The sequence below is a fragment of the Mustela nigripes genome, chromosome 16 (assembly GCF_022355385.1).
Source record: "Mustela nigripes isolate SB6536 chromosome 16, MUSNIG.SB6536, whole genome shotgun sequence".
NCBI classification, from domain to species: Eukaryota; Metazoa; Chordata; class Mammalia; order Carnivora; family Mustelidae; genus Mustela; species Mustela nigripes.
In genome coordinates, this window is record NC_081572.1 from 5,399,267 (window position 1) to 5,424,649 (window position 25,383).

General features: G+C 56.2%; 2 protein-coding genes and 1 non-coding gene across 11 annotated transcripts in view; all 3 read right to left on the reverse strand.

Annotated features, from left to right (window-relative positions):
• Positions 1–11,730, reverse strand: part of ITGB4 (integrin subunit beta 4) — a 29,863-nt gene extending 18,133 nt beyond the window's left edge. For 5 of the 7 annotated variants that reach the window (XM_059378947.1, XM_059378946.1, XM_059378943.1 and 2 more), the window contains exons 1-13: positions 11,623–11,705; positions 8,508–8,599; positions 7,318–7,400; positions 6,975–7,076; positions 6,615–6,819; positions 5,971–6,067; positions 5,077–5,248; positions 3,125–3,388; positions 2,717–2,806; positions 2,280–2,402; positions 1,729–1,893; positions 1,479–1,555; positions 470–672 (exon numbers count right to left, since the gene is read on the reverse strand). In XM_059378947.1, coding sequence (XP_059234930.1) covers positions 470–672; positions 1,479–1,555; positions 1,729–1,893; positions 2,280–2,402; positions 2,717–2,806; positions 3,125–3,388; positions 5,077–5,248; positions 5,971–6,067; positions 6,615–6,819; positions 6,975–7,076; positions 7,318–7,400; positions 8,508–8,589 — 1,663 coding nt within the window. In that variant the 5' untranslated portion in view covers positions 8,590–8,599; positions 11,623–11,705. Of the gene's footprint in view, positions 1–469; positions 673–1,478; positions 1,556–1,728; positions 1,894–2,279; positions 2,403–2,716; positions 2,807–3,124; positions 3,389–5,076; positions 5,249–5,970; positions 6,068–6,614; positions 6,820–6,974; positions 7,077–7,317; positions 7,401–8,507; positions 8,600–11,622 lie in introns of all 7 variants that reach the window. The other 2 variants (XM_059378949.1, XM_059378948.1) reach the window with 1 other exon arrangement.
• On the reverse strand, positions 5,650–5,757 carry LOC132004669 (U6 spliceosomal RNA). The gene has a single exon (XR_009400613.1). It is a non-coding gene; the product is annotated as a U6 spliceosomal RNA (small nuclear RNA).
• A 10,529-nt stretch (positions 11,731–22,259) lies between the features above and the next one.
• SAP30BP (SAP30 binding protein) overlaps positions 22,260–25,383 on the reverse strand; it is a 35,847-nt gene continuing 32,723 nt past the window's right edge. For 2 of the 3 annotated variants that reach the window (XM_059378844.1, XM_059378843.1), the window contains 3 exons: positions 24,799–24,857; positions 23,333–23,417; positions 22,260–23,042 (listed from right to left, as the gene is read on the reverse strand). In XM_059378844.1, coding sequence (XP_059234827.1) covers positions 22,861–23,042; positions 23,333–23,417; positions 24,799–24,857 — 326 coding nt within the window. In that variant the 3' untranslated portion in view covers positions 22,260–22,860. Of the gene's footprint in view, positions 23,043–23,332; positions 23,418–24,798; positions 24,858–24,964; positions 25,190–25,383 lie in introns of those variants that run through there. The other variant, XR_009400186.1, reaches the window with a different exon arrangement.

Sequence of the window (25,383 nt, forward strand, 5' to 3'; positions counted from 1 at the left end):
TTTGTTGATTCTCCCCCATTCAACCACCCAATCCTTCTTGGGGCCTCTGTATGACTTCCGTGCCCTGCTCGGAAGCCCTGGTTTCAAGGCACAAAGCCCGTGGGACTATGGTGGGCGCAGGACCCCAGGTCTGCCTGCTGCAAACGTGCCATCTCCTGGGAGAGGGAGGACCGTCGCGGCACTGGGACCCCCCCCCCCTCATTGGACATTGAGGGTGGGCAGAGAAGGCAGGACCTCAGGGGGAGAGTCTCAAGCATAAACAGGGGCCTTGGACATCAAGTTTGTAGAGGGGAGGGAGGTCCTGCCTGGGATGGACTTAGGGGAGGCACCTGGGGAACCACGAGAGGGGCTAGGTCCAAACTTGGGGATTCTGACTCCTGGCCTGGCCCTCCCCCCGGGTCAGGATACCCAGGTGGCCCTTGGTGTCCCGAGCCCCCCCAACACTGGCCACAGGGGCCACTGAGCTCACCATTACACAGGACCCCGGAGGCACGGGGACACTGGAAGTTGTCATACTCGCAGAATGGACCCTCGTAGCGGCCTTCTCCGTAGCAGATGCAGTGGCCGCACTGGCATTCGCCGCGGCCGGAGCAAGGCTTGTCCTCGCCCTCCCGCAGGCACGGCTTTATGTCGCTCAGCGAGCCCGTGGAGCAGCTGCAGGTCTTGCCGCTCCTGCGGAAGGAGCCAGTTACTTCCCCACAGCCTCAGAGGAAGGCTGGGGCTTTTGCCGACCCATTATACAGATGAGGAAGCTGAGGCTTTGAGAGGGCCTCCGAGGGTCCACGTCACACAGACAGCAGTGCCTGCCTGAGCTGAGACCCAAACGCCGGTCCCTCCCAAAACCCTCCCAGTGTCCCTTCCTCAAGTCACCATGGGCTTGTTCAGTGTCTTGTAGCTTTAAAAGCCCTCACTACCCTTACGGTGAGCTTGTTTCTTTCTTTCTTTTCTTTTCTTTTCTTTTTTTAAATATTTTATTTGTTTATTTGACAGACAGAGATCACAAGCAGGCAGAGAGGCAGGCAGAGAGAGAGGGGGAAGAGGCACCCTGCTGAGCAGAAAGCCTGATACCGGGGCTCGATCCCAGGACCCTGAGATCCTGACCCGAGCCAAAGGCAGAGGCTTTAACCCACTGAGCCCCCCAGGCGCCCCGATGAGCTTGTTTCTGATCAGATCCCATGTACGCATGGTTCAGAAGGTTACCACAGCGGGATGGAGTGAAAAGCAAGGGTCCCTCTCGTGTCTGTCCCCATCAGCCAGTCCCACACTCTGCTGTCCACCACTGTCCTGATACTTGCACCTCTTCCCGCAAACAGCCTTTATGTCTACGCGTTTCGAAGCACTTTGAGCTGGAGTCACCTCGCTATGGGGCCAGACCCTTTCCAAGCCTTTCTGTGACCCGCCATCCCGCCCTCAGCCGGGCGTCCACCGTGCGGCCGACGTCAGAGCCTTGCAGCGGCCGGGGCCTCCCGCGCACTCACCAGCCCTCGCTGCACACACAGTGCCCGCACATGAAGTCTCCATGGTAGTTGCAGCGAGCTGAAAGCTCCTCTTTTTGCTGGAAGGAGATCATGGCGGGTGTCACAGGGCCCCTGGACCCTTCCGCTGCCTCTGCCCCTCAGGGCACCCCGCAAGGCAGATGCGGCCCCCCAGAGGCTCTGCTTCACCCCTCGGGGCCTCCCTGGGCAGGGGGCCAGCCCTTCCCTCCCGCCTGGCGGGGCCGCATCGCACCAGCTCACACGGGCACACGTCGCAGATGATGCCGGCATCCATCCAGAGGCCGTCGGAGAAGGAGGGCTTCAGGTGAATGGTGCCCTTCCGGTCCTCCTCTCCCAGCTGGCACACGTGGGTCCCGTCCACCGCCTCCATAGCCCGCAGCTGCACCTGGTAAGTGCCCTGCAAAGACCCCAGCCACATGGACGTTGATGAGAGGCACCTGTGGCCCACTCCCTCCTCCAGGCAGCCCTCCGAGCTCTGTGATTAATCCTCATTCCGCAGACGAGGACAAGCTAGAAAGGCGCCCAGGTCATCCAAGTGGTTAACCCAGGGGGCTTCGAACCCAGGCCTGTCTGACTCGGAAGGCACCGCTCTTTTTTATTATTATTATTTAAACCAATCTTTTTTTTTTATTAAGTAATCTCTATGCCCATGACCCCGAGATCAAGGGTCAGCCAGGAGCCTATAAAGGCGATGCTCTTGACCCCTGCTCGGGCAGACACCCCCACCCCCTTTGCAGGGCCTTGTGCCCATCCTCCCCTACCCAAAACCCCACAGAGGCCTACCGGTATCCCCCGCGTGATGTGAAAGGACCCAGTGTCCGTCTTCTGAAACATAGCAGAGGTGACCTCTGTCCGCAGGCCTCGGGGGCTTTCCAGGGCCCGGATGTCCAGGTTGGAACGAATGAGCTGGAGGAGGACAAGCAATGAGCGGTCTGGGAGGGGGAGCCTGGGCTCACCCACTCTGGCCCGGTCTGGCTGGGCTGCCCCCACTCCGCATGGAGGACTGAGGTGGACTGGGTGGGGGGTCAGGGTGGCAGAGCCCGCAGGAACTTGGGGCCAGGCTAAGAGGGGGGGCATCTCAGGGTCCCCAGGGAACAGCAGAGCCCTTCCTCACATGCCTGGCCTACTTCTCAACCTCCGCCTGAGCCATCCTTTGCCTACTTTGCCTCCTCCAGCCCTGCCCCTGAAGGTCTCCGACCGGGGCCGCGCTCGGGCCTCACCTGGAAGGCTTCCTGCAGCAAGTCCACGATGTTGGAGGAGTCCTCCTGGAGCACTCCCAGCGAGGAGACGGGGAAGTACGTGTGCAGCTTCTGCGGGGGAGAGTGCCAGCCCGGGGCTAAGCCCTCCACAAGTCTCACCTCACTGAATGCGGCCAGGAGCTTTGCCGTTATCTTCCCTGAAGGCCTGGTGTGCTCTGGAGCCTGCCCTCCTCACCCCTCCTCGCTTGGGAGTGGGGTAGGGGGATGGGCACCTGAACTCCCCTTCCCATCGGGGTCCACCCTTGGGGCAGCCAAAGGCTTTGGGAAGGAAAGAAGGAGGAGCTGGAAGGAGGGGTGGGGAGGACGTCTGAGAAGTCCCGCGCAGCCCCCTCCTGCCCCCTCCGGCCCGGGGCGGCCTCAGCCCCGCACCTCATAATAGCTGTAGGAGTAGTTGGTGACGGCGAAGATGGGGATGATGTTGTGCTTGCCCAGCAGGCGCACCAGGGTGGGCACGGACGGGTAGTCCTGCATCTTGTACTGCGTGTAGGTGCCCGAGGAGTCCAGGTGGCACGCCTCGTCGTTGCGGCTTAGGATGCCCGCCAGCACGTTGGCGCCGTCTGCCTCGTAGTGGAAAGCGGACTCGGTGGAGAACACCAGCACGTGCGTGCTGTCGGGGCGCCAGCCAATGTCCCTCTGGGAACGACAAGGAGTGGGGAGGCCCATTGAGCAGGCCGCCTGCTGAGGACCTAGGTCTCAGTGCAGAGTGTGATAGAGAGAACAGGACCCAGCACGAGCTCAGCTGAGCCGCAGGTGCTCCCATCAGGGACCATGTGACCAACAGCCCGTGGGTGGCAGAAAGCCGCGACCAGGATCAGGACGGATGCGGACGGGCTCTGTGCACACATGGTCACCACGCGAGACCCGAGCCAGTGTCATCTGACTGGCCTCCCAAGGCTTCATAGTTACTCTGTGGGAATATTTCTTTCTTTCTTTTTTTAAATTTGATTTAAAAAAAAAAAAACATTTTTTTTAACATATAATGTATTATTTGCCCCCGGGGTACAGGTCTGTGAATCATCAGGCTTACACATTTCACAGCACTGACCATAGCACACACCCTCCCCAACATCCATAACCCAACCACCTTATCCCTCCCTCACCTCCCCCCAGCAATCCTCAGTTTGTTTCGTGAGATTAAGAGTCTCTTATGGTTTGTCTCCCTCCCGATCCCATCTTGTTTCATCGATTTTTTTTTTAAAGATTTTTTAAATTTATATATTTGGCAGAGAGCAAGAAACAGTGAGAGGGAACACAAGCAGGGGAAGTGGGAGAGGGAGAAGCAGGCTTCCCGCCGAGCAAGGAGCCCCATGCGGGACTTGATCCCAGGACCCTGAGACCATGACCTGAGCCAAAGGTAGCTGCTTAACGACTGAGCCCCCCAGGCGCCCTGGTGGGAATATTTCAACTGCATGGGAAAATGCATACATGCAACTGGTGAACGAAAAGTCTGGTTAGGGGCACCTGGGTGGCTTAGTCTTTTGAGTGTCTGTCTTTGGCTCAGGTCATGGTCCCAGGGTCCTGGGATGGAGCCCCACGTCAAGCTCCCTGCTCAGCGGGGAGCCTGCTTCTACTTCTCCCTCTGCAGCTCTCCCTGATTGTGCTCTCTCTCTTTCTCCCAAATGAACAAATAAATAAATAAATAAAAAGAAAGAAAGAAAAGACCAGTTAAAATAGATACAGCTGTGCATGGCAGTTAGAAAAATATACGGATAATTTGGAAAACTATGTATTACAAGTGAAAATGCTTGTGATAGTGTTAATTAAAGAAAAAGTAAGTTTCAGAATTATAAGTATACTGATTTCAGCTATATAAAGTAAGGAAAAGTGTGCAAAATATGCTGGTGGGGTACCAAGTGATTGGCTGGCTGGTTGTGATGAAATTATGGGCAATTTCTGCTCTCTGTTTTCCAAATTGTTTATTTGATAGGTATATTATTTTCAAAAATGAAAAAAATCACCATGCACGTAAAAACCACCCTCTTCAGCTGCCCAGTGCAGTTGGAGACTGTGGGTCCTCGAAGACTGGCATTAGCAAGGAGATTGGGGGTAGGTTGGCTTCAGGGCATGGAAGATTCCAGAACCCCAGAATTCACATCTGCTTTGCTGGTTGGTACAAAAGCTGACTGACTGCTCAGGCTGGGGGGCCTTGGATCCCAGCACATCTCAGCCTGGCTTGTAACTGAGGGCTCCCTGGAGGGTCTGAACTTGTCTTTGGGCCTGGGGGTCATTGCCTGGCAACAGAGCCGGCCAGTGGGCAGCTCATGCCCTTCCAGAGAAGCACAGCCCTGATGTGGGTGGGCAGGGCTGTCCCTGACACTCACCGTGCACACGGCCACCTGCAGGATGGCATCAAAACCTCCTTCAGGAGCATCCAGGTTGCCTGAGATCCGCTCCCCTAGCAGTTTATTCCGAAACTCGTCCAAGTTGTTTGTCAGGCTGATGACGTTCTTGAAGGAGAAGGGGGGGTCGCTGTTGGGCCAGGGCTCCTTCAGCCTGGGCAGAGGCGGAGAGAGAGGGGGACAGAGTCAGGGGAGAAGACCCTGTGCCCATCCTGTGTCCACCCTCTCTAAAAGTGTCCCACTGGCCTGCTTCGACCAGAACACTTGTAAGTGCCCTGGTTGAGAGGAGGTGAGCCCTGTGGCTGGGACACCTGATCACTCAGTCACTCAGTCCTTTTTTTTTAGACTATTTTATTATTTTATTTTATTTTACTTTATTTTATTTCATTTCATTTTATTTATTCAACTTGGCTTTCTTCTCAGCTTTACTGAGGTAGAACTGACAAAGCTGTAACATGTTTAAAATGCACAATGTGATGATTTAATATACAGAAGTCCCCCCCCCTTATCTGTGCTTTCAGACACCCATGGTCTACCACAGTCTGGAAGCAAATGAAAAATACGGAACGCTTCACGAATATGCGTTGTCATCCTTGTGCAGGGGCTATGCTAATCTTCACTGTATCGTTCCCATTTTAGTGTATGTGCTGCCGAAGCGAGCACTTTATTTATTTTACTTTTTAGAAAGATTTTTATTCATTGGAGAGCAAGCAAGCGAGAGGTGGGGTCATAGGGAGAGGGAGGAACAGACTCCCAGACTCCCCACTGAGCAGGGACCCTGACGCAGGGCTCCATCCCAGGACCCCGGGATCATGACCTGAACCGAAGGTAGACGCTTCACCAATGGAGCCCCCCATGTGCCCCTCTGCCACTCACTTCTCAGGCCTCATGTCTGTCTGAGGGACACTGACTTTGTCCACAAACTTGCCAAATCCGATAGTGTAGTCATCAGTGAGCGTCTTCAGGACCTGGGCTGGATTTCAACAGGAAAAAGAGGGGATGACTGAGCCCCAACACCCCCCAATCAGCAGAGGGGGCCAGGGGCAGGCTCGGGAAGGAGGAAGACGGAAAATAACCTCCTGCCGATACCTCGCGTGTGAACATCAGTTCAGGCTCACAGTAGCCCTTCTCCCTGTCCACAGATGCGGGAAATGGCACTCGGGGTGGGGGGCAGAGTCACGCATGGAGCAAGGGAGGGGGCAGCCAGGGGACTGGAGAAGAACTGGGGCAGAGTCTTGGCCCACAGCCCCGGGTATGCTCCCTGTAGGGGCCAGATGGTTCTGTTGCCCACCCAGCTGGGCCTTTTCCGAAGTCCTGAGTGGTTAGTGGGGTCTGGCTGGGACCCCTGCCTCAGAATGGGAGGGGAGGGAATTCTTGGGGGGCTCAGATATCCTATCCTTCCTCGTGGCATGGCTGTAGCCATCCTGAGCCCAGGTCCTCCGAGCGGGGGCCCGGCCAGCAAGATGAGGCCACCCTCTCCGCTCCCCACCCCACCGTACTCTGTGCTGGCCCAGCCATACCCAGTCTCTCCCCCATCTGCTTGAGGTTGTCCAGATCGTCGGACATGGAGTTGGAGAAGTCCATGAGGATGTACAGGTCCATCGGGCTCTTCTCGGGCTCGAACACCTTCATCTCAAAGTGCTGCTCCTCGCCAGGCCGCAGCCGGACCCGTAGCCCCTGGGGCGATACCTGGCTGCGCTGCAGGTTCATGTTGATCTGGGTGTCCTGTGTCCAGGGGAGGGGGACAGGGGAGGCTGGAGGGTCACTCCAGAGATCTGATAGGGAGCCTCTCAGCCCAGCCAGCGGACATGGCGGACCCCTGTAGACAGCTGGACTCGAGCATGGGCCAGCCCGCTTCCCTTGACCCCCACTCCGGGCACCTCTGTGATCTCGAAGCTGCTCTCCATGACCACCAGGCTCTCCCACCGGCAGCCCGCAGCCAGCAGCTCTGCCTGGGTGTTGCAGCGCCGCTCCTTGAACATCTGGCCAGAGGAGATGGGGTCAGGGGGGCCTGTGCCCATCCCCCGGCTGTCCCAGCCCTGGATCTCTCCTGACCCTTGCCTGTTCCACACCCGCCTGGCCTGAGGCTGGGCTTAGGGTGCGGCAGGTGTGGACTGGGCCAGAGCGCAGGGTGGGGCATGGCGGGGTGGGGCACGGCGGGGTGGGGTGGGGCAGCCGCGTTGGGACTGGGCTCAGGAAGGTGGGCAGGCGACAGAAGCTCACCTCGTCCGTGCAGTAGGCGCATTCCCTGTCCACACGGATGCACTCGGTGCAGCTCTTCACCTGGGCCCTCTTGCAGCGGTTCGCTGAAAGGCAGAGCCGAGCAGACCCAGTGAGATGAACCTCACCAGGGGCCAAGACGTTTCCCGTGAGCACTGGAGAGAGGCAGGGGTTCTCTCCCGCTTTACGGAGGAGGAAGCGGAGGCCGGTGTAGGTGGTCTGTCCGCCCAGCGTGGCCAGGGCAGAGCCGGGTCTCACACCTGAGCTTTCCACTCAAGCCCGGATGGTGCAGGGCTGGCCCATTTGCTGGTGGGGACACCCTGGCCATCCCTCCCCTGCTCCTCCAGGGCACAGGGGACCGTGTCTGTCTTGCTTATTGCTGTTTCCAGTCCCCAGCCCAAGCCCCGCACACAAAAAATTGTTAGTAAATGAATGAAAGAAAACTTCGGAGTTTCCCCAAGGGTTACAAGGATTCTCTTTGGTTCTGCTCAGTTAAAATCACAGCGAGGGGGATGCCTGGGTGGCTCAGTTGGTGAAGCGTCTGCCTTGGGCTCAGGTCATCACCCTGGAGTCCTGGGATCGAGCCCCGCATCGGGCTCCCTGCTCAGTGGGGAGTCTGCTTCTCCCTCTGCCCCTTGCCCCCCCATTCATGCTCACAGGTGCTCTGTCTCTCTCAAATAAATAAATAAAATCTTAACAAAAAGAAAATTTGTAATTAAAAAAATCACAGTGAGGACCTACGGTGTACACTCAGTATACACGGTGGGGGGCCTCCTGGGCTCCAGACGATGGTGGGTGGTCAGTGTTCAACACTGGTTCTGGTGGGGGCAGGGAAGCCCTGCCTTGTGGCATCACCCATGTTCCCGTCGTGGCCTATCCCAGGCGCCCCAACACAGCTTGTTCTGAAGGCCAAATTTCCATGGTAGGAGCCGACCGGAAGAGAGTCATGGGTCTCTCCTCCAAGTTCCCATGAGAAACACCTGCGAGTGCCTCAGATCGCCGAGTGGGCGGTTTCCCCGGGGCTCTGGGCTTCGTGCTCCCCAGCCCTCGCAGCGGGCCCTGGCTGTCTGTTGAGTGGCCAAGTGAGCGTCAGGGGAAAGACACCCTGTGGCTGGCCTCCGTGGAAGGGCACTACCTCGAAAGGGGAGCCCCCGCCCAGAAGGGTGCTGCAGACGTGTGCCAGACCCACTCACCCATTTCCCCTGGGAAGCTGGCGCCCAGCACGACGGCCAGCAGAAGCAGCCGGCTCCAGCGGCTGGGACGGGGTCCTGCCATCCTCTTCCTCCTGTGTAACAGCCAGAGCTGACGGAAGATGTTCCATTGCCCGCAGCCCTGCCGGTCACAGCTCTAGCGCTCCCACCACACAGGGCTGGAAACTGAGGCTCAGACAGTGTCAGTGATGTTCCAAGGCTACCCAGCCTGCAAGCGGTGGGGTCCAGGTATCCACCCCCCACCCCCGCCGCAGCTCCTCTTGCCGTCTCTGGAGTGGCTAAGATGCGCTGCGGGCCTGCATCCTGCCCTGGGACGCCCCACCCTGGCACCATTGAGGACTGGGGGCTCTGAGCGTGTCCCCATGCCAGGGCTTCTATGCTGATCTCGTGGAGAGCAGGGCAAGGCTTATTCTCCCTTTGCCTTTCAGATCCCAGTGGGCCTGGGTCAGGTCTCACCCAACAGGAGGCCACCCCTTGAGGGCCTGGCTTTACCCTTCCATCCCCTGCTTGTTGTGGCCTCACTGCCCTTGGATGAAGGTGCTGTGGCCAGGGGGGTGGGGGGCCCTCCCAGGATCTGGAGCCTGCAGAGGGGAGGTGGGAGCTGGCTGTGCCCAGCTTGGCTCTGCAATGACACCCTGGCCCCTCACTGGTGGGGTCCCCTGCCCAACCCCCTACCCTGCCTGCTCCAGAGTTGAGTTTTCTGGATTCCTGAGCAGATCATCCTTTCAGAAGTCGGCCTGGAGCTACATTACATGCCCTCCTGCCCTCTCTCTCTCTCTCACACACACACACACACTCTCACTCTCTCTCACACACACACTCACTCACTCACACACACACTCTCTCACACATACTCTCTCTCACATATACACACACACAAACACACTCTCACTGTGCCAGTCTCCCCAGGAAGGCGCCTGCCTCTGGCTCACTACTACCCTGTGTCAGCTCCTCAGTGACCTTCGGGGCAGGCACTGACAACCCTGAGGCCTTTTAAAAGACGGGTGGCCTGCTGCCTTGGGAAGAGAAGGAACTGGGCAGAGCCACCAGGCCGGGAGAGCGGAGGACAGATGTCAAAGCCCCGGCTTCTTTGTCCAGGACCAGTCCCCCGGCATGTTCACGGGTTCCTTCTCCTGGTACCACTCCTCAGTCCCCAGCCTGTGGGCAGCAGCAGCTAAGGCCCCCCCATTAAACTTCCCTCTAAGGGTTGGGGAAGCCTGTGGAAGGGGGCAGGAAGGTACTTCCTCCCTCCCTCTGAGGCATGTCCCTCCGAGGAGGCCACCAGCAGCCCCCAAACATCCAGAGGCTGGGGAGGAACTGCCATCTCAGAGGGGCCTAGGGTAAGGAAGCCCTGAGCCAGCCAAGGGGGGGGCGGCTTTCTGGGGGAAATGACTTTCCCGCAGCCTTGGGGTGTAGGCACCACACCCACAGGCTGCACAATACGGGCCACAGACTGGGACCTCCCCGGGGCACCATTATGCATGCAGGTACCGGCACTGGAGGGCCAAGCCCGGCTCTTACTCACCCTCCCGGGCTGGGCACAGAGCAGGCTCGTGCCCAGCACTTCACCCACGTGATGGCCGTGTCATCTACGCAGGAACCGGGTGGGAGATGACCATGATACCCCTATTTCCCAGAAGACGAGATAGAGATGGGGCACAAAGCTGCCGGGGCACCTCATCCTCTGGCCAGCAGTGGGGGAGCCTGGACAGGACCAGGGCAGTCCAGACCTGCCCCATTTAACCTCTTTGTCATCCTCAGAAACCCTAAGATGGCAGTTAGGGGGCGAGCTATGCACTCAAGAGTGTTTTTGTTTGACTCCAACTTGGGTTTAAAAAGTTTAAAAACAAGGAGATTTCACAGAAAAGTTAGGCTGAGGCGTTTCCTGGAGGTTGTGGCCACAGGCTGGGCCAGGTGCTCAGGACATGAACAGTCCCGGCCACCCTGGGGGCTCTCCCGGAACCAGGCTTTCTCCCATCCCACAGGACCCCCGCTTTCCCAACTCCTGGGCCCCTCGGCAGCTCTGTCACACAAGGAAATCGGGGCCCAGGAGACAGGCACGCTTTCCCCACTGTCCCCCAGCTGTCTCTCTTCTGTCCCCCGCTGTCCCCCAGCTGTCTCTCTCCTCTCAGCCCTCAAAGATGGAGAGAGACCCTCAGCCTTCACTTCCAGCTCTGTCAGATCCTTGGGCTCAGGGTGTGGCAAGGCCGTGCTGGGGTGGGAAGGAGCCCAGCCCTGCTGTCAGAAGCCATCGGAATCGGAAGTCCCTGCACCACAGCCAGAGGGCCACCAGGGGCTGAGTGGGAAAGGGGCAAGCCCTTGAGGAGGATCAGTGTTGGGCATAGCCCCCACGGCTGCTGAATGAGGTCAGGAGAGCTTCCTGGAGGAAGCGTGTCCTGAACCGACTTTGGGAGGAGGGCAGGCGTATACTTGGCCAAAAGGAGAGTCAGGGACTCCCCAGACCTCAGCCTCGGCTGTGCTTGGTCAAGAGGGGAGTCAGGGACTCCCCAGGCCACAGACAGAGGGACCGCGGCACTGTACACAGCAGGCAAGGCCTCGCCAAACATGGAGAGCCTTTGCCCATAGGTGGCTGCTCCCCCACCTTCTTTGCAAACCCCAGTGGGCCCAGCCCAGTAGGCCTGCCAGCCACTGCCTAGCCTCTGCCCACTTCTCCCGCACACCCACCCAACCCTCAGGCCTCTCTTCCTAGCCCCGAGGTCTCAGGGCCAAGAGCCTTAGCCGGCCCCACGGCCCCTCTGCGCCCAGCTGCCCCCAGGGCACACCTTGGCAGCCCAGGCAGCTGCCCCGGGCAGGATGGGGCCAAGGCCTGGCAGCCTTTAGGAAGGGAAGAGCTGAGGAAACAAAAGGCACCCGGCCTTCCCAAAAGGGCCCCTGGATGTGCTGGCCGGGCTGCGGTGGGCACTCACTTTCCCCTCCTCGCCTCCAGGCTCCCAGAACGGACGCCCAGCACAGGCGGCCCGGGGCACTCGAGGGGCGGGCGGGGTGCAGCCCGGCGACCCCCGACTGGCCCGCCGTCCCGCCCCCCTGCCCCGCGCCCAAGCCCCCCGCGCCTGCCGCGGTCGGAGGCCCGACCTACCTCGGCGCGGACTGGCGCCCTCCCCGCGCTGGGCTCCGCTCGGCCGCTCCGGCTGCAGCGCGCGGGCGAGCCGGGACTGTCCGGAGGGCGGGTGGCGGGGAGGGCGGGCGGCGGCCGCGGGGAGGGGACCGCTTTATGGGGCGGGCGGCAGGTGGGAAGGAGGCGCTGGTGAGTCAGGCCCGCCGCATTCCTGCGCGCGGCGCGCACCTGTCGGGGCAGGAGCCGGGGCGCCGCCGCCGCGGGCCCGCCCCCCGGAAAAGGCTGCGGCTCCCTCGGCGCCCAGCCCCTGCGCCCCGACCGACGGCGGCGGGGGCGGAGGAGGAGCCTCCCCCATCTCTCCGGGCCGGCCCCGGGCGCCGCGCCTCCCCACCCCTCCAGGCTGCGGAGTCGGGTGCCCGGTACCCCCGGGGGGGGGGGGGGGGGGCGGTGGCCTCTTGGCTGCCCACCCACCTCCGGACTCAAGGCGGTGAGCAGCCCCGCTGCCCTGACGGCCATCGACCGTGTGCGCGTGGCTTTCGTCCGGTGCCGGTGCCCGCGCGGGCCCAAGGATGCCTGAGCCCCATCTGTCATTCCCTGGGTCCGTTCGGCCTCACCCGCCTCCACGTGTGTCTAGAGGGAGATCCCAGTAAGGACTGCTTCCCCGAGTGTCCTCAGGCAAGGCACTTAAACCTCCTTGACGTTTGAGTAATGCCCGTGAAGTGGCCAGCACTGACCTGACATGGAGTAGGCACTCAAATTGTTACAGTTGTTCTGGACAATGCGGTTCACAGACCTGGCCCCCCCGAGGTCCTCTGCCTGCGATCTTTCAAGTGCTGCACGTGTTCAAGCTGGAGCCTCTGTAGTTGCTCCAGGACCCCAACTTGGTCTACCTCTCTAGCCCCACCTCCCAACAGGTGCCACACAATGCCCCATGGCTAGCAGCCCCAGTGCCCAGGCCGTGCAGCTTGGAGCCACCGTGCTTTTGCTGGAGGCCAGGTCCTCTGCTCAGGATGTCTCCATTCTCCCTCCCCTGCCCCCAACCCACCTGGTTTATCCTTCTTTAACTGGAAGGCCTGGTGCTGATGTCACGTGCCTGGTGCTGATGTCACGTGCTCCAGAGAGCCTCCTTGACCTCCCTGCACCCTTGGTGGGATTATGTGCCCCTGGAGCCAGCCCCCGCCTCCAGGACATGGCTTTTTCTACTCATTTGCCACACTGGTTTGAAATGATGTGTTTAGGAGTTTCTCTTCCCCACTAGACTGTGACCCTTGAGAAGGATGCTCTCTAGCCCATCTTTTTATTTCCAGCGCCTAGCACAGTGCCTGGCAGATAGCAGGTGCTCAGTGAAAGTGCGCCTGAACCCAATGGGAGGGCCGCAAAGCCTCCCAGCTGTCAGTGCTCTCCTCTGTAAAGAGGCTTGTGCACTGCCAGCTCTCAGATTGATCATGGAGCAAGTGGGACCTGATGTGGAAGTGCCAGGGACACATGAGTGCTCCCTGCAACTGTTCGAGCCACAGTCACCCTTGCCGGCTTGCCCAGTGGTCTTTGAGAGCTCCTCTGCACAGGCCAACTACTTAGAGGGACTGGCTCCTGGACTTGCGAGCACTGTGGCAAGAGCCCCAGTTTGGTGGAGGCACGCAGGTCTGGGCATGCCAGGTGAGCACAAGTGCCCCGAAGACCTGATCTACTCCAGCAGGTGCACAGTCCACTCAGGGATGTAGGCGCTCAGAGAGCAGCCTGCCAGCACGGCCCATTAGAGGGACTGGGTAGGGGATACACACCCCTGCTGGGGGTGGGGGATAGAGGCACTCTCCCAGAGAAGGAGACCCTGGCCCTGAGGCAGTGAGGCCACGGACTCAGTGGGCTCAGGAGCCCCTTCCTTTCCTCATTGCTGGACCCTTCTAAACATGATTAAGGAGGCTAGGGCTACCCAGAGAAATGGAACACACTGCCTGCTTCTTTTTCTCCTCTTCCTTCTCCACCCCTTCGTCCCCCTTCTCTTCCCCGTTTTTCTTCTTCTCCTCCTCCTCTGCCCCCCACAATCTCAATAACTTTATCACATCTAAGAAAATTAAAAAGCGGGACGCCTGGGTGGCTCAGTTGGTTAAGCCGCTGCCTTTGGCTCAGGTCATGATCCCAGCGTCCTGGGATGGAGTCCCACATCGGGCTCCTTGCTCAGCAGGGGCCTGCTTCTCCGTCTCCATCTGCCTCTGCCTGCCACTCTGCCTGCCTGTGCTCACTCTGACAAATAAATAAATACAATCTTAAAAAAGAAAATGAAAATGAATGTTCTATTATCCATGATTCAGTCCATATTAGAATTTCTTAGTTGTCCCAAAAATGTCTTTTGGAACTGTTTCCTTTTTTTAAACTTTTTTTTTTTTTAAGATTTTATTTATTTATTTGACAGACAGAGATCACAAGTAGGCAGAGAGGCAGGCAGAGAGAGGGGAGGAAGCAGACTCCCCACTGAGCAGAGAGCCCAATGCGGGGTTCGATCCCAGGACCCTGAGATCATGACCTGAGCAGAAGGCAGAGGCTTTAACCCACTGAGCCACCCAGGTGCCCCAAAACTGTTTCTTTTTGAATTTGAGTCCAATCCATTGCATTTGATTGATTTATCTCTTTCTTTCTTTATTCAATTTATTATTTTTTAAAGATATTTTATTTATTTATTTGAGAGAGAGAGACTGAGTGCACCGGGCAGGGGAAGGGGAAGAGAGAAGCAGGCTCCCCTCTGAGCGGGGAGACTGACAAGGCATTTAATCCCAGGAACACCAAGATTATGACTGGAGCAGAAGGCAGATGCTTCATTGACCCCCTGAGCCACTCGGGCACCCCTCTTTCTTGCTTACTCTCCCCCAGCTGACCTTTTGAAGAGGCAGGCCAGTAGTGATCTGCAGAAGTCCCGCTGTCTATTTTGTCTGACTGCTTCCTCATGGTGTCATTGGACTTTTTTTTTTTTTTTTAGCTTCCTGCAAACTGGAAGTTGTGTCCAAAAGCCTGATTAGATTTAGGCGAAACATTTTTGGCAAGGATGGTCCTAGATGGTGCTGGGTGTGTTTTATTGGGTGCCACAGGATAGGAGCTCCATCACTGTTAGTGACTATTAAGGAAGTGACTGCCATCTCTCTCCATTGTAAAAAATTTGCTATTTACTTTGTGATTAAGAAGTAAGCTAGAGGGGGTGATGAGGCTTTGTCACCCTGCCTACTCTCCAGTGAACTTTCCCTGAATGTTTTTTTTTTTTTTTTTTAATATTTTATTTACTTATTTGACAGAGTGGGGGAAGCAGGCTCCCTGGGAGCCCAATGTGGGGCTCGATCCCAGGACCCTGAGATCATAACCTGAGCCAAAGGCAGAGGCTTAACCCACTGAACCACCCAGGCGTCCATCCCTGAATGGTTTTAGTCAGCATCCCCTGTGGATCTTTGCCTGAATTGGGAAGCTGAAGCATGGTGATTTTCTGTTTCTACGTTAATAGAAGCTATCCTTCTGATTAAAAAAGAAAAATAGAAGTTCCCTCAATGAAACTATGTGCCTCCAAAAATGTAGACTATGGCTGACTCAGTCAGTAGAGAAGGTAACTCCAGGTCTCGGGATTGTGAGTTCAAGACCCACGCTGGGTGTGGGTGTAGGTGTGGAGCATACTTAAAATTAAAACCAAAAAACCCAAGCCCCCCCAAAATACAGGATAAATGCTTCTTTTTGGGTTATAGAAACTTATTTTACGTTTTATTTTTTATTATTTGCATTTTATTGAACAAGTCTGAAATGTAAACCTAAGATATGACTTTTTCTTAAAGTAGGCTCCATGCCTAGCATGGGACTTTAACTCACAACCCTAAGATCAAGACCTGAGTAGAAACCAAGAGTCTCTTAACTGACTGAGCCACTCAGCACCCCCAAAATAGGACTTTAAGGGGGCATCTGGCTGGCTCAGTGCAGAAGCCCCAAGTTGGGGCTATAGAATATTTAAAAATAAAATCTTTAGGGGTGCCTGGGTGGCTCAGTCGGTTAAGCGTCTGCCTTTGGCTCAGGGCATGAACCTGAAGTCCTGGGATTGAACTCAGCAGGGAGTCTGCTTCTGCCTCTGACCCTCCCCCATCTCATGCTCTCTCTCTATCATTCTCTCTCTCAAATAAATAAAATGTTTAAAAAATGAAAATAAAATCTTTAAAAAAATTATTAAACTTTAAGAATGTTGAATAATGGGGCGCCTGGGTGCTCAGTGGGTTAAAGCCTCTGCTTTCTGCTCAGGTCATGATCTCAGGGTCCTGGGATTGGGCTCTCTGCTCAGCGGGGAGCCTGCTTCCTCCTCTCTCTCTCTGCCTGACTCTCTGCCTACTTGTGATCTCTGTCAAATAAATAAATAAAATCTAAAAAAAAAAAAAAAAAACAAAAACGAATGTTGGATAGTAAAAGGGGGTAAAGTCTTATTCACAATTTAGTCAGTGGTAAACCAGGAAAATATATAAAACTTTGGGAATTTGGCATAAAAACCCGTTCCGGAACGACTTAGGGGAGGTCCTATTTTCTTACTACAAAACTCCCCCATCAACTAAAGGCTATACCATCAAGAGTGCTGGTTTATGAAAAACTCCAAATTGCACACAACCCCATTAAGGAGGAGGAGAACCGGCCAGTCAGTTTGCCCCCCGGGGATGGTGGGTCTGGAGGGCGGGGCTGGAGGACAGGAGCGCTGCTGGTGGCTGCCGCTCAGGTCGGGGACCTGTAGGTTCTAGGAGCAGCCGCAGGTGTCAGTGCGTTTACCAAAAAACTTGGCTTTCCCGTCAGTTTCTAGAATGCTGATGTTTTCCTCAAACAAGGTAGGAAAAAAAATTTCAAAAAATTTTTTAGAGGCGCCTGGGTGGCTCAGTGGGTTAAAGCCTCTGCCTTTGGCTCAGGTCAGATCTCAGAGTCCTGGGATTCAGCCCCGCATTGGGCTCTCTACTCAGCGGGGAGCCTCCCCCCCCCCCCCGCCCCCGCCTCTCTGCCTGCTTGTGATCTCTGTCAAATCAACAAATAAAATCTTTTTAAAAAATTACCATCTTGGGACGCCTGGGTGGCTCAGCTGGTTAAGCGGCTGCCTTCGGCTCAGGTCATGGTCCCAGCGCCCTGGGATCGAGTCCCGCATCGGGCTCCTTGCTCAGCCGGGAGCCTGCTTCTCCCTCTGCCTCTGCCTACCACTCTGTCTGCTTGTGCTCACTCTCACTCCTCTCTCTCTCTGACAAACAAATAAAAAAAAAAAAATTACCATCTTAGTCATTTGTAAATGTACAGTTCAATAGGGTTAAGTATATTCTCATTATTGGGCCACAGTGTCTCCAGAACTTTTCCTCTTGAGAACTGAAACTCTGTACCCATTAACCGGCTCCCCATTTCTTCCTCCTCCAGCCCCTGGTTCACTCCCATTCTATGTTTGCGTCAATGAATTTGTGTCTATTTTTTGTGTTAATGAATTTGACTTCTTTAGAAACCTCATATAAGTGGAATCGTACAGCATTTGTCTTTTTGTAACTGGCTTATTTCCACTTATCATACTGTCCATCTATGTTGCATGCGGCAAGATTTCCTGCCTTTTTAAGGTTGAATAATATTTCCTAGTATCTAAATACCACGTTTTGTTTATCCATTCATCTGTCAGTGGGTGTTGGATTGCTCCCACCCCTTGGAAATTTGAATAATGCTGCTACCCTGCAAATCAATCTTCTCCACCTTACTTTCAATTCTTTGGGATTTATCCCCAAAGTGGGATTGATGGGTCACATGTAGCCCCATGTTTAATTTTTTGAGGACCACTATGCTATGTTCCAGAGCGGTCCCACCATTTTATAACCCTGTCAAAAGTGCCCAAAGAGGGGCGCCTGGGTGGCTCAGTGGGTTAAAGCCTCTGCCTTCCGCTCAGGTCATGATCCCAGGGTCCTGGGATTGAGGTCCACATTGGGCTCTCTGCTCAGCAGGGAGCCTCCTTCCCCCTCTCACTCTCTGCTTGCCTCTCTGCCTACTTGTGATCTCTGTCTGTCAAATAAATAAATAAAATCTTAAAAAAAAAAAGTGCACAAAGGGCAAATTCTTTTAACTATCAATTTCAGAGCAAAGAGTGAGTAATATTCTACCCTCATGGCAGCCAATACATATTTTCTTTTTCTTTTAATACTATGCATGAATAACTTTTTTTTTGCGTGAATAATTTTTTGTCTGTTCAGTCGTGTACAGTGATGACGGGATAGAAGAGATCTATACTTGGTCATTGTCCACAGCTCCTGGAGCTGCTCTGGGGCCCGCAAAGGTGAAAGGGGTGTCTTCTGTTATTCATAACAGGCCCCTTTCAACCCCCACAGAGTTTATGTTAATGAGGTGACTTTTGGAAAGCCACGGAGGATGGGGGCGCTGGTTGTCAGGGGAACCAACCACGTGATTGGAGTTGGAACTTTCAGTCTCAACGCCCCCCCACCCTTACCCCTGCCCCCATGGACCTCTGGAGAGAGGGGATGGGGTGGAGATGGAGTTCCATCCCAAAAGCCAATGATTTAATCCATTATGTGGAGTAATGACGCCGTCATGAAAATCCTAACCCAAGGGGGTTCGGAGAGCTTCGAGCTTGCTGAACACCTGGCCTGCTGCGAGGGTGCTGTGTCCAGAGAAGGCACGGAAGCTCCAAGCCCCTGGCTCCCTACGGAGCCCCTATGCTTCTCTTCTGTCTGGCTCTGCCTTGGTTGGATCCTTTCATAAACCAGTAATCCATGAAGTAAACTGTTTTCCTGAGTTCTGTGAGGCATTCTAGCAAATTACTGAGTCTTGGAGCGGATCACGGGAACCCCCAATTTATAGCCAGTTGGTCCGAAGTACCAGAGGCCCCGCCCTGCAATTAGCATTCGAGGGGGGCGGGGCGAAGCGCCTACAAACTGCAGGTCGTTGGTGTCAGAATTACAGGAGGCGGAAAGCCCGCACGTCTGGTGTCAGGAGTGTTTTGTGGGTGTTGTGAGTAGAAGTGGACAGAGAACAAGGGTTCTTTTCCTTTTTCACAAATAACTGCATTCTTTCTGAACGTTCGATTTTCGTCACATTTGGCCAGTGGGAGAGCCTTTACACCAGCTTGATTGACCTTTGAAACACTCCTGCTAGTCTTCCTTGCTTTCTGGAACAACCCGCTCTAGTCCCACTTAGCTTTCGGGGTGGAAGGTTCCTTACTCTAAGGAGCACGGGGCTCCCTGCTCAGCGGGGAGTCTGCTTCTCCCTCTCCCTTCTGCCGCCTTCTCTGCTCACGCTCTCACTTGTTCTCTTGCTCTCTCTCTCTCTCTCAAATAAAGAAATTAAAAAAAAACTTAACTGTTATTGAGGGCCATCACGCTGGGTCCTCTTGGTTAGGAAATTTTTTTGACAGAGAGATCACAAGTAGGTGGAGAGGCAGGCAGAGAGAGAGGAAAGCAGGCTTCCCGCTGAGCAGAGAGCCTGATGTGGGGCTCGATCCCAGGACCCTGAGATCATGACCTGAGCCAAAGGCAGAGGCTTCAACCCACTGAGCCACCCAGGCACCCTAGGAAATTTTTTTGAATCATGTGTTCGTATTGATGTTTCTGATTCAAATTTAATATTAGGGAATTTTCTTAATTTCTTAGATTTTATTCTTTTGTCTCTTTTCTCTTATTTTTGTGTTCGCTCCCTTTCTTCACAAAAGGCATCCTATTACATGCCATTTCTGCACTTTGCCCTTTTCATTTTCGCTCTCCTCGAGATTACTCTGAATCTGTCCATGGAGATCTTCCTCATTCTTTTTTCTGGCTCGACAGGCCTTTATTTTTTATTTTTTTAATTAAAAACTTTTTTTTTTTTTTTGGTAAGTAGGCTCCACGCCCTACGTGGGGTTTGAACTCATGACCTGAGATTAAGAATCACATGCTCAGGAGCGCCTGGGTGGCTCAGTCGTTAAGTGCATCTGCCTTTGGCTCAGATCATGATCCTGGGGTCCTGGGATTGAGCCCTGGGATTGAGGCCTGCACTGGGCTCCCTGCTCAACCAGAAGCCTGCTTCTCCTCCCGCCCCAGCTTGTGTTCCCTCTGTGTCACACAAATAAAATCTTAAAAAAAAAAAAAAAAAAAAAAAAAAAAAGAGTCACATGCTCTACTGTCTGAGCCAGCCAGGTGCCCCTGATTTTTTTTTAAGATTTTATTTATTTATTTTAGAGAGACAGAGAGAGAGCACTCGAGGGGTGGGGGAGAAGCAGAGGGAGAGGGAGAATCTGAAGCCGACTCCACACTGACGTGGAGACTGGTACGGGGCTCCATCTCATGCCCCTGAGAGCATGACCTGAGCCGAAACCAAGAGTCAGACGCTCATCCAACTGAGCCACTCATGCGCCCCTAATTTTTTTTTAACAGAGATTTTATTTTATTTTATTTTTTAAAGATTTTACGTATTTGAGAGAGAGAGAGTAGGAGAGTGGGGTGAAGAGCAGAGGGAGAGGGAGAAGCAGACTCCCTGATCAGGGAGCCTGTTGTGGGATTCGATCCCAGGACTCCGTCTGAGCCACCCAGGCGGCCCAAGAGATTTTAAACATACACAGAATTAGAGGGGATCGTGAACATTCCTGTGCCCATGACGGAGACTGAGTAATTACCAATGTGCGGAGATCTCCAACAGGAGGCTCTTGGGGCGGCGGCGGGTTCAAGGGTTGGAGCTTTCAGTCCAGTGTCCAACGGGGCAGGAACCACCTCTCCTTCCATCCCCTGTCCCTCCAATCACCTGGGCACTTGGACCGAGGTCTGGTTGACCACTCCCCACTCATAAGGAGCACCAGGAGACACGAGTGGTCTCAGAACCAAGGCATGTACACAGAGGTACAGGGAGCAGAGGGCCCCTTCTCGGCGTATGGGGAGCGATGAATGCCCAGGGGAGTCTGGAGGGAAAGCCTGAGCCACATCTGGGAGCATCGCAGGTGCACGGATGAAGACAGTGAAAGGGCCGTGGAGAAGAGGAGTGGGAGGCCGGGAGTGGCGAGGCTGTTGGCAGCCTTGCTGGGATGGAAAGCAGGGGGCCATGTGACCTGGTGAGAGCCCCATCGTGAGGGGGTGTAGGACGAGGCCAGATGGAGCTTGGATGGGAGTGGGGGAGGTTGAGGCCTCCTTACAGACAAGGTCTGCCCAGGGCCCATGTGATGTGGGGATAGCACAGGATCCCGGGTATGGAGCTGCTGGCCTGGGATGGATCCTGAGGTCATCACCCACGGTCAGAACTATAGGAAGAGGGCAGGGATGCCTGGGGGGCTGGGACAGAGTTCGGTTTGTCCAGACTGGGTTCTTTGCGAGCAGGGGCCAACCAGGCAGAGATCCCCGGGGTCCTCAGTGCCTGCAACATCCGGTCTCCACAGAAAGGAACTGGTAATTTGACCCCACGCCACCCTCAGTGGCACCAAGCTGGGCAGGCACTAATCCTGTCTTACAGAAGAGTAAAGTCAAGTTCAGAGGGATTAGAGGGCTTGACCCAACTCACAAGTCTTCTGAGGGGAATAGCCTGGCCACATGGGGCTGCCCAACTCATTGGGCGAGTGCCCTTTACTGTCCAGTGGCAGGGCAGGGGGTGTGCAGAGGACAGCCAAGGGCCATGATCCTGGCTGGTCTTAGCAGTGGAGTCTGCTTCTCTCCTTGGTCTAAATGAAGAAGGAACCGGACAGGCCAGCAACAAAGTCACACCTTATTGTCTACACAGCTCTTGCATCAATCATTCCACAGACTCCTCACAACTGCCTTAGGAAGCTTTATTACGGGGATCTGACAGAGAAGACTCACAGAGACAAGGGCTCGACACAGGACTAAAACACGACTTGTTTAAACCAGGCTCCAGAGCAGAGGTGCCGAGTCTCGGTCTCGCGCCACTCCCACGGCGCCGCACGGAGCTACGGAGGGGCCTCTGGCGGAGGCTGCAGGGCAGGAGGCCTTCACAGACCCCCTCAGGACTAAGGGGGCAGAAGCTCCTCGCCCGGGTGGCGAGGTCCCATCAAAGGAGGGGAGCGGGATTGACCGCTCTCAGCACCCGAGTGTGTGCGGCAGGGCACGGGTGCAGGGACACACGCGAGTCCAGTCAGATTGCGGGGACGGTGGGGTGACACCGGCACCCTCGGCCAGCGATGCAGGCACTGGGGTGCGCTCGGGACTGCCTTCCCAGCCCTTCGTGCCCCAGAAGCTACACGGCTCTTCACGGCCTGGCTTCCCCCTCCGACACGGAGCCCTTCCGCTGGCCTGGAGAGCTGCCAGGGAGCCAGAAAGGCAGCAAATTCCCTCCGGACTCTGGAGCCGGCGGCGGCTGGGAAATCGGTTTTGGCCTCAAGAGGAGCCCAGCGGCCGCTGGTGCTGCCCAGACGCTGCTGTGGGGCAGAGATAACAGGCACAGGAAAGGTGGGGTGGCAGGATCCTCCCAGGAGCCTGGCTTTCACGTAAACAACGAGCTGCCGCCAGCCGGGGCAGGAGGTGATTCATGTCCCACACGGCGCGGGGCCTGCTGGCCGCGCTCGCCGGGCACTGAGGGACCGGGGCCACCGTGGCCGGGTGCTGAGGCCTCTCTGGCTCTGTGTGTGGGTTGGGGATCAAACCCAGGCCTTCTGGCAACTGGCTTGACTTCAAAAGCCTGGGTGTGTCTAAAAACTGGTCGGGGGAGGGCTCAGTCACCCCCAAGGGAAGAGAGGCCTCGGCTCTCGTCTGAGACCTGGCTGGGTTTCAGGATCAGGGCAGTGGACAGCGGGACCGGGGGGCTCCCCTACCCTCAGGGCTCCCATCTGCCCACGCCAAGGGGCGTACGCTGGGAGTGACCACGCCAACTTCCCGGGCCACCCCTACGGACTAAGGCCATAGGCTTCGGCCGCTCCACTACCAACGCTGAGGTAGTGACCCTCACAAGAGATGGAGAGAGCACTTGGAACTCCCACTTCTGCCTGAAAACAGACCACAGTAGAGGCCAGTGTAGCCAAGAGGCCCGAGCTGGGAAACACGGCACTTTTAATAGGGCCCCAGGCCCCAAGTGGTGTGTCCACACAGTCCATAGCACCCGACTCCTCTGTGGCAATGTCCTTTCCCTGGCTGGAAAGCCACACAGAGGCTCCTCTTGGGGTGGCACCTGGGAGCAGATCCCAGTCCTGAAATAAACAGAGCGGCTCCTCCGCGCTAACACGGGTTGCTGCGCTACACAGTCTCCTTGGGCCCCGGAGTGGCTCCTCCCATCGACGGGAAGAAGAATGTCCGAGCCACTCCAAGCTGGTCCCTCAGGTCACTGCTTGGCCTTTTTCACGATGGTGCCCACGGCAGAGATCACAGTGGTCTTGGAGCCGCTGGCGCTGGTGGTCACCGTGACGACGGCGGGCAGGGTCGCCGTGGTGGTGAGGATGGTGGGCTGGGCTATCGTCGTCACTGGGATGGCCGAGTCCCACTTGCTTTTCCTCTTCTGGGCATCTGCAAGAAGGCGAGGGAGGCGTCAGGACCCAGATGGACCGAAAAGCAACACTCCCTTTTCTAGCAGGTCAGAGTTGAGCGGCCCCTGCCACAGAAATGCCAGGGCAGCCAGTGGACTGGGGACCCCACCCCAGGCTCCCCACAGGCCTTAACAAACTCTGGGGTCAGAAAAAAGCACAGCAAGGGGGAGCCTAGGCCCAAGATCCCCACAGCCTCTCCTCCCCCAGACAAGGCAGGGCAACCCTCGCTCCATTCGCGGTGTGGCTGGAAGCGGACAAGCCCCCTTCTACCTGCCACCGCTGTGCTGGCTGTGGTGGTGGTGGTGGCCGTGGCGTTGGTCGTGGTACCTTTCTTGGTGCCTGTCACAAACTCGATCTGGAGGGAGAGCGGAGAAGAGGTAAGGGCGGGCACAGATGGGCACCATACAAAGGAAGCCCTGGGCAGCAGCACTGTCGCACCATCTAAGGGAGGGACGGGTGTCGGAGAGGTGCCCAGAGGAGACTTTTACTACCTTTCTTTTTTAAGCTGGGGTTGGGGAGAGAAGGGGAGAGTCTCAAGCAGGTGCCACACCCAGCATGGAGTTGACTTGAGGCTCGATCTCACGACCCTGAGGTCAGGACCTGAGCCCAAACCAAGAGTTGGATGCTTAACTGACTGAGCCACCCAAGCACCCCTTTTATTTTTATTATTTTTTAGGAGTGGGGAGGGGCAGAAAAAGAGGAAGAAAAAGGATTTACTTTTACTACTTCAAGGAGAGTCTTCCTTTTTTCTTAGTATTTTATTTATCTGAGAGAGCGAGAGAGCGTGGGCACGTGTGCACATAAGGAGGGGGAGCTAGAGAGGGAGAAGCAGACTCCCCGATGAGCCGGGAGCCTGACATGGGGCTTGATCCTAGGACTGCAAGATTACGACCTGCTTCACTGACTGAGCCCCCCAGGTGTCCCAAGGAGAGCCTTCCAGACAGACACTGGAATGCTCTGCGCATCACTGGGATTCTGTACATGCAGGGCACATCAACCAGCTGCCCTGCCTCACGTTCCGAATGGAGGTGCCCCCCCCAATCCTGCCGCCCCAGGAGCAGCACAGCTTTGGTCCCCGTGTGCTGGAGACATGGCCCACGCTAAGCCTGGGGTTTGGAACAGGGAGGGAAAGAGGAGGGACCGTTCCAGCAGCACTAAGAATGAGAAAGCCTGATTGCCCAGCAGCTGCTTGGAGGGCCGCTGGCACACCCGAGATGTAGCTCCTGCCGGGGGTTTGTTGGGGGTGGGGTCGGGCCGCATCCTGGAAGCCCCACTGCCGCTGGAAGGTCAGAGCAGAGCAAAGGCCGGCAGAGCTAGCGGCCCGAGCACATTTAGTCTCAGAGCCAAATTTGCTCCCCAAAGGATCCAGACCATGCTGCTTGGGAAGAAGTGGTGGTCAGGGGCCTCAACTAAGGGGTCCTTCGGCCACCAGGTGCAGGACCTGCAAGGAGGCACTGAGGCGGACTCCGGAGATCAGACCTGGAGGCCGAGAAGGTGCTCTCGGAAGGAAGACCGTCACTCTACTCAGTCCGGGGAGGACAGGGCACAGCGGCGAGAGCCAGCAGAGCGCCACAGTGGTGAGGGGAGCAGGGGGAGGGTGCAGCGCGGCAGACCACAGACCCCAAGAAACCAAATGGAAGCAACCGAGAGGCACCTTCAAGCTGATGGTGGGGGCTGTGAAATGACAGTCCACACACCTGCCCCTCCCACCACCAGGATAGTCATCCGTCACTTACTTTGGTTCGTTCCTTTTTGGCCTTTTCCAATTTGTCCATTTCAATCTTCTGGGCTTTAGCTACAAAGACAAGAGAAGATCTAAGAAAAGCAGCCTTGGAATAGTCCCCGCGTGAGGGGCCACTTTAGGCCGAGGGTCCCTACACCCGCACTTGCCACACCCCGTACTCTTGCTCAGTGCGCACACCCAGCCTCCAGGCCATGGGGCTCACTGTCCTGTTGCGATGGACAAATGGAAGGCCGGTCCTCGGCTGGCACCAAGCAGAGGCCTCACACCAGCAGGCTCAGGGGCTGGGGCTGTGCACCCTCGTGTGGAGGGGCCGGCTGCTCCTAAGCGCCAGCAGACTGTCGTCGCCATGTGGGGATGCAGGCCCCGTGTGGACAACCTACCCGCTGACCCAGAAAAGCCGGGTTACAAACTTGAGGTACAATGTTGGCAACTCATTCAAATTAACGCAGGACAAAACTTGTATGGGCCAAACCAAACACAACTATAGGCCAGATCTGGGCCAGGGGCTGCTGGGGGCTTGGACTCTGAAATTCCTCTCTGTTCTCCCTGGGGGGGCCTCTCTCTGCACCTTCGAACC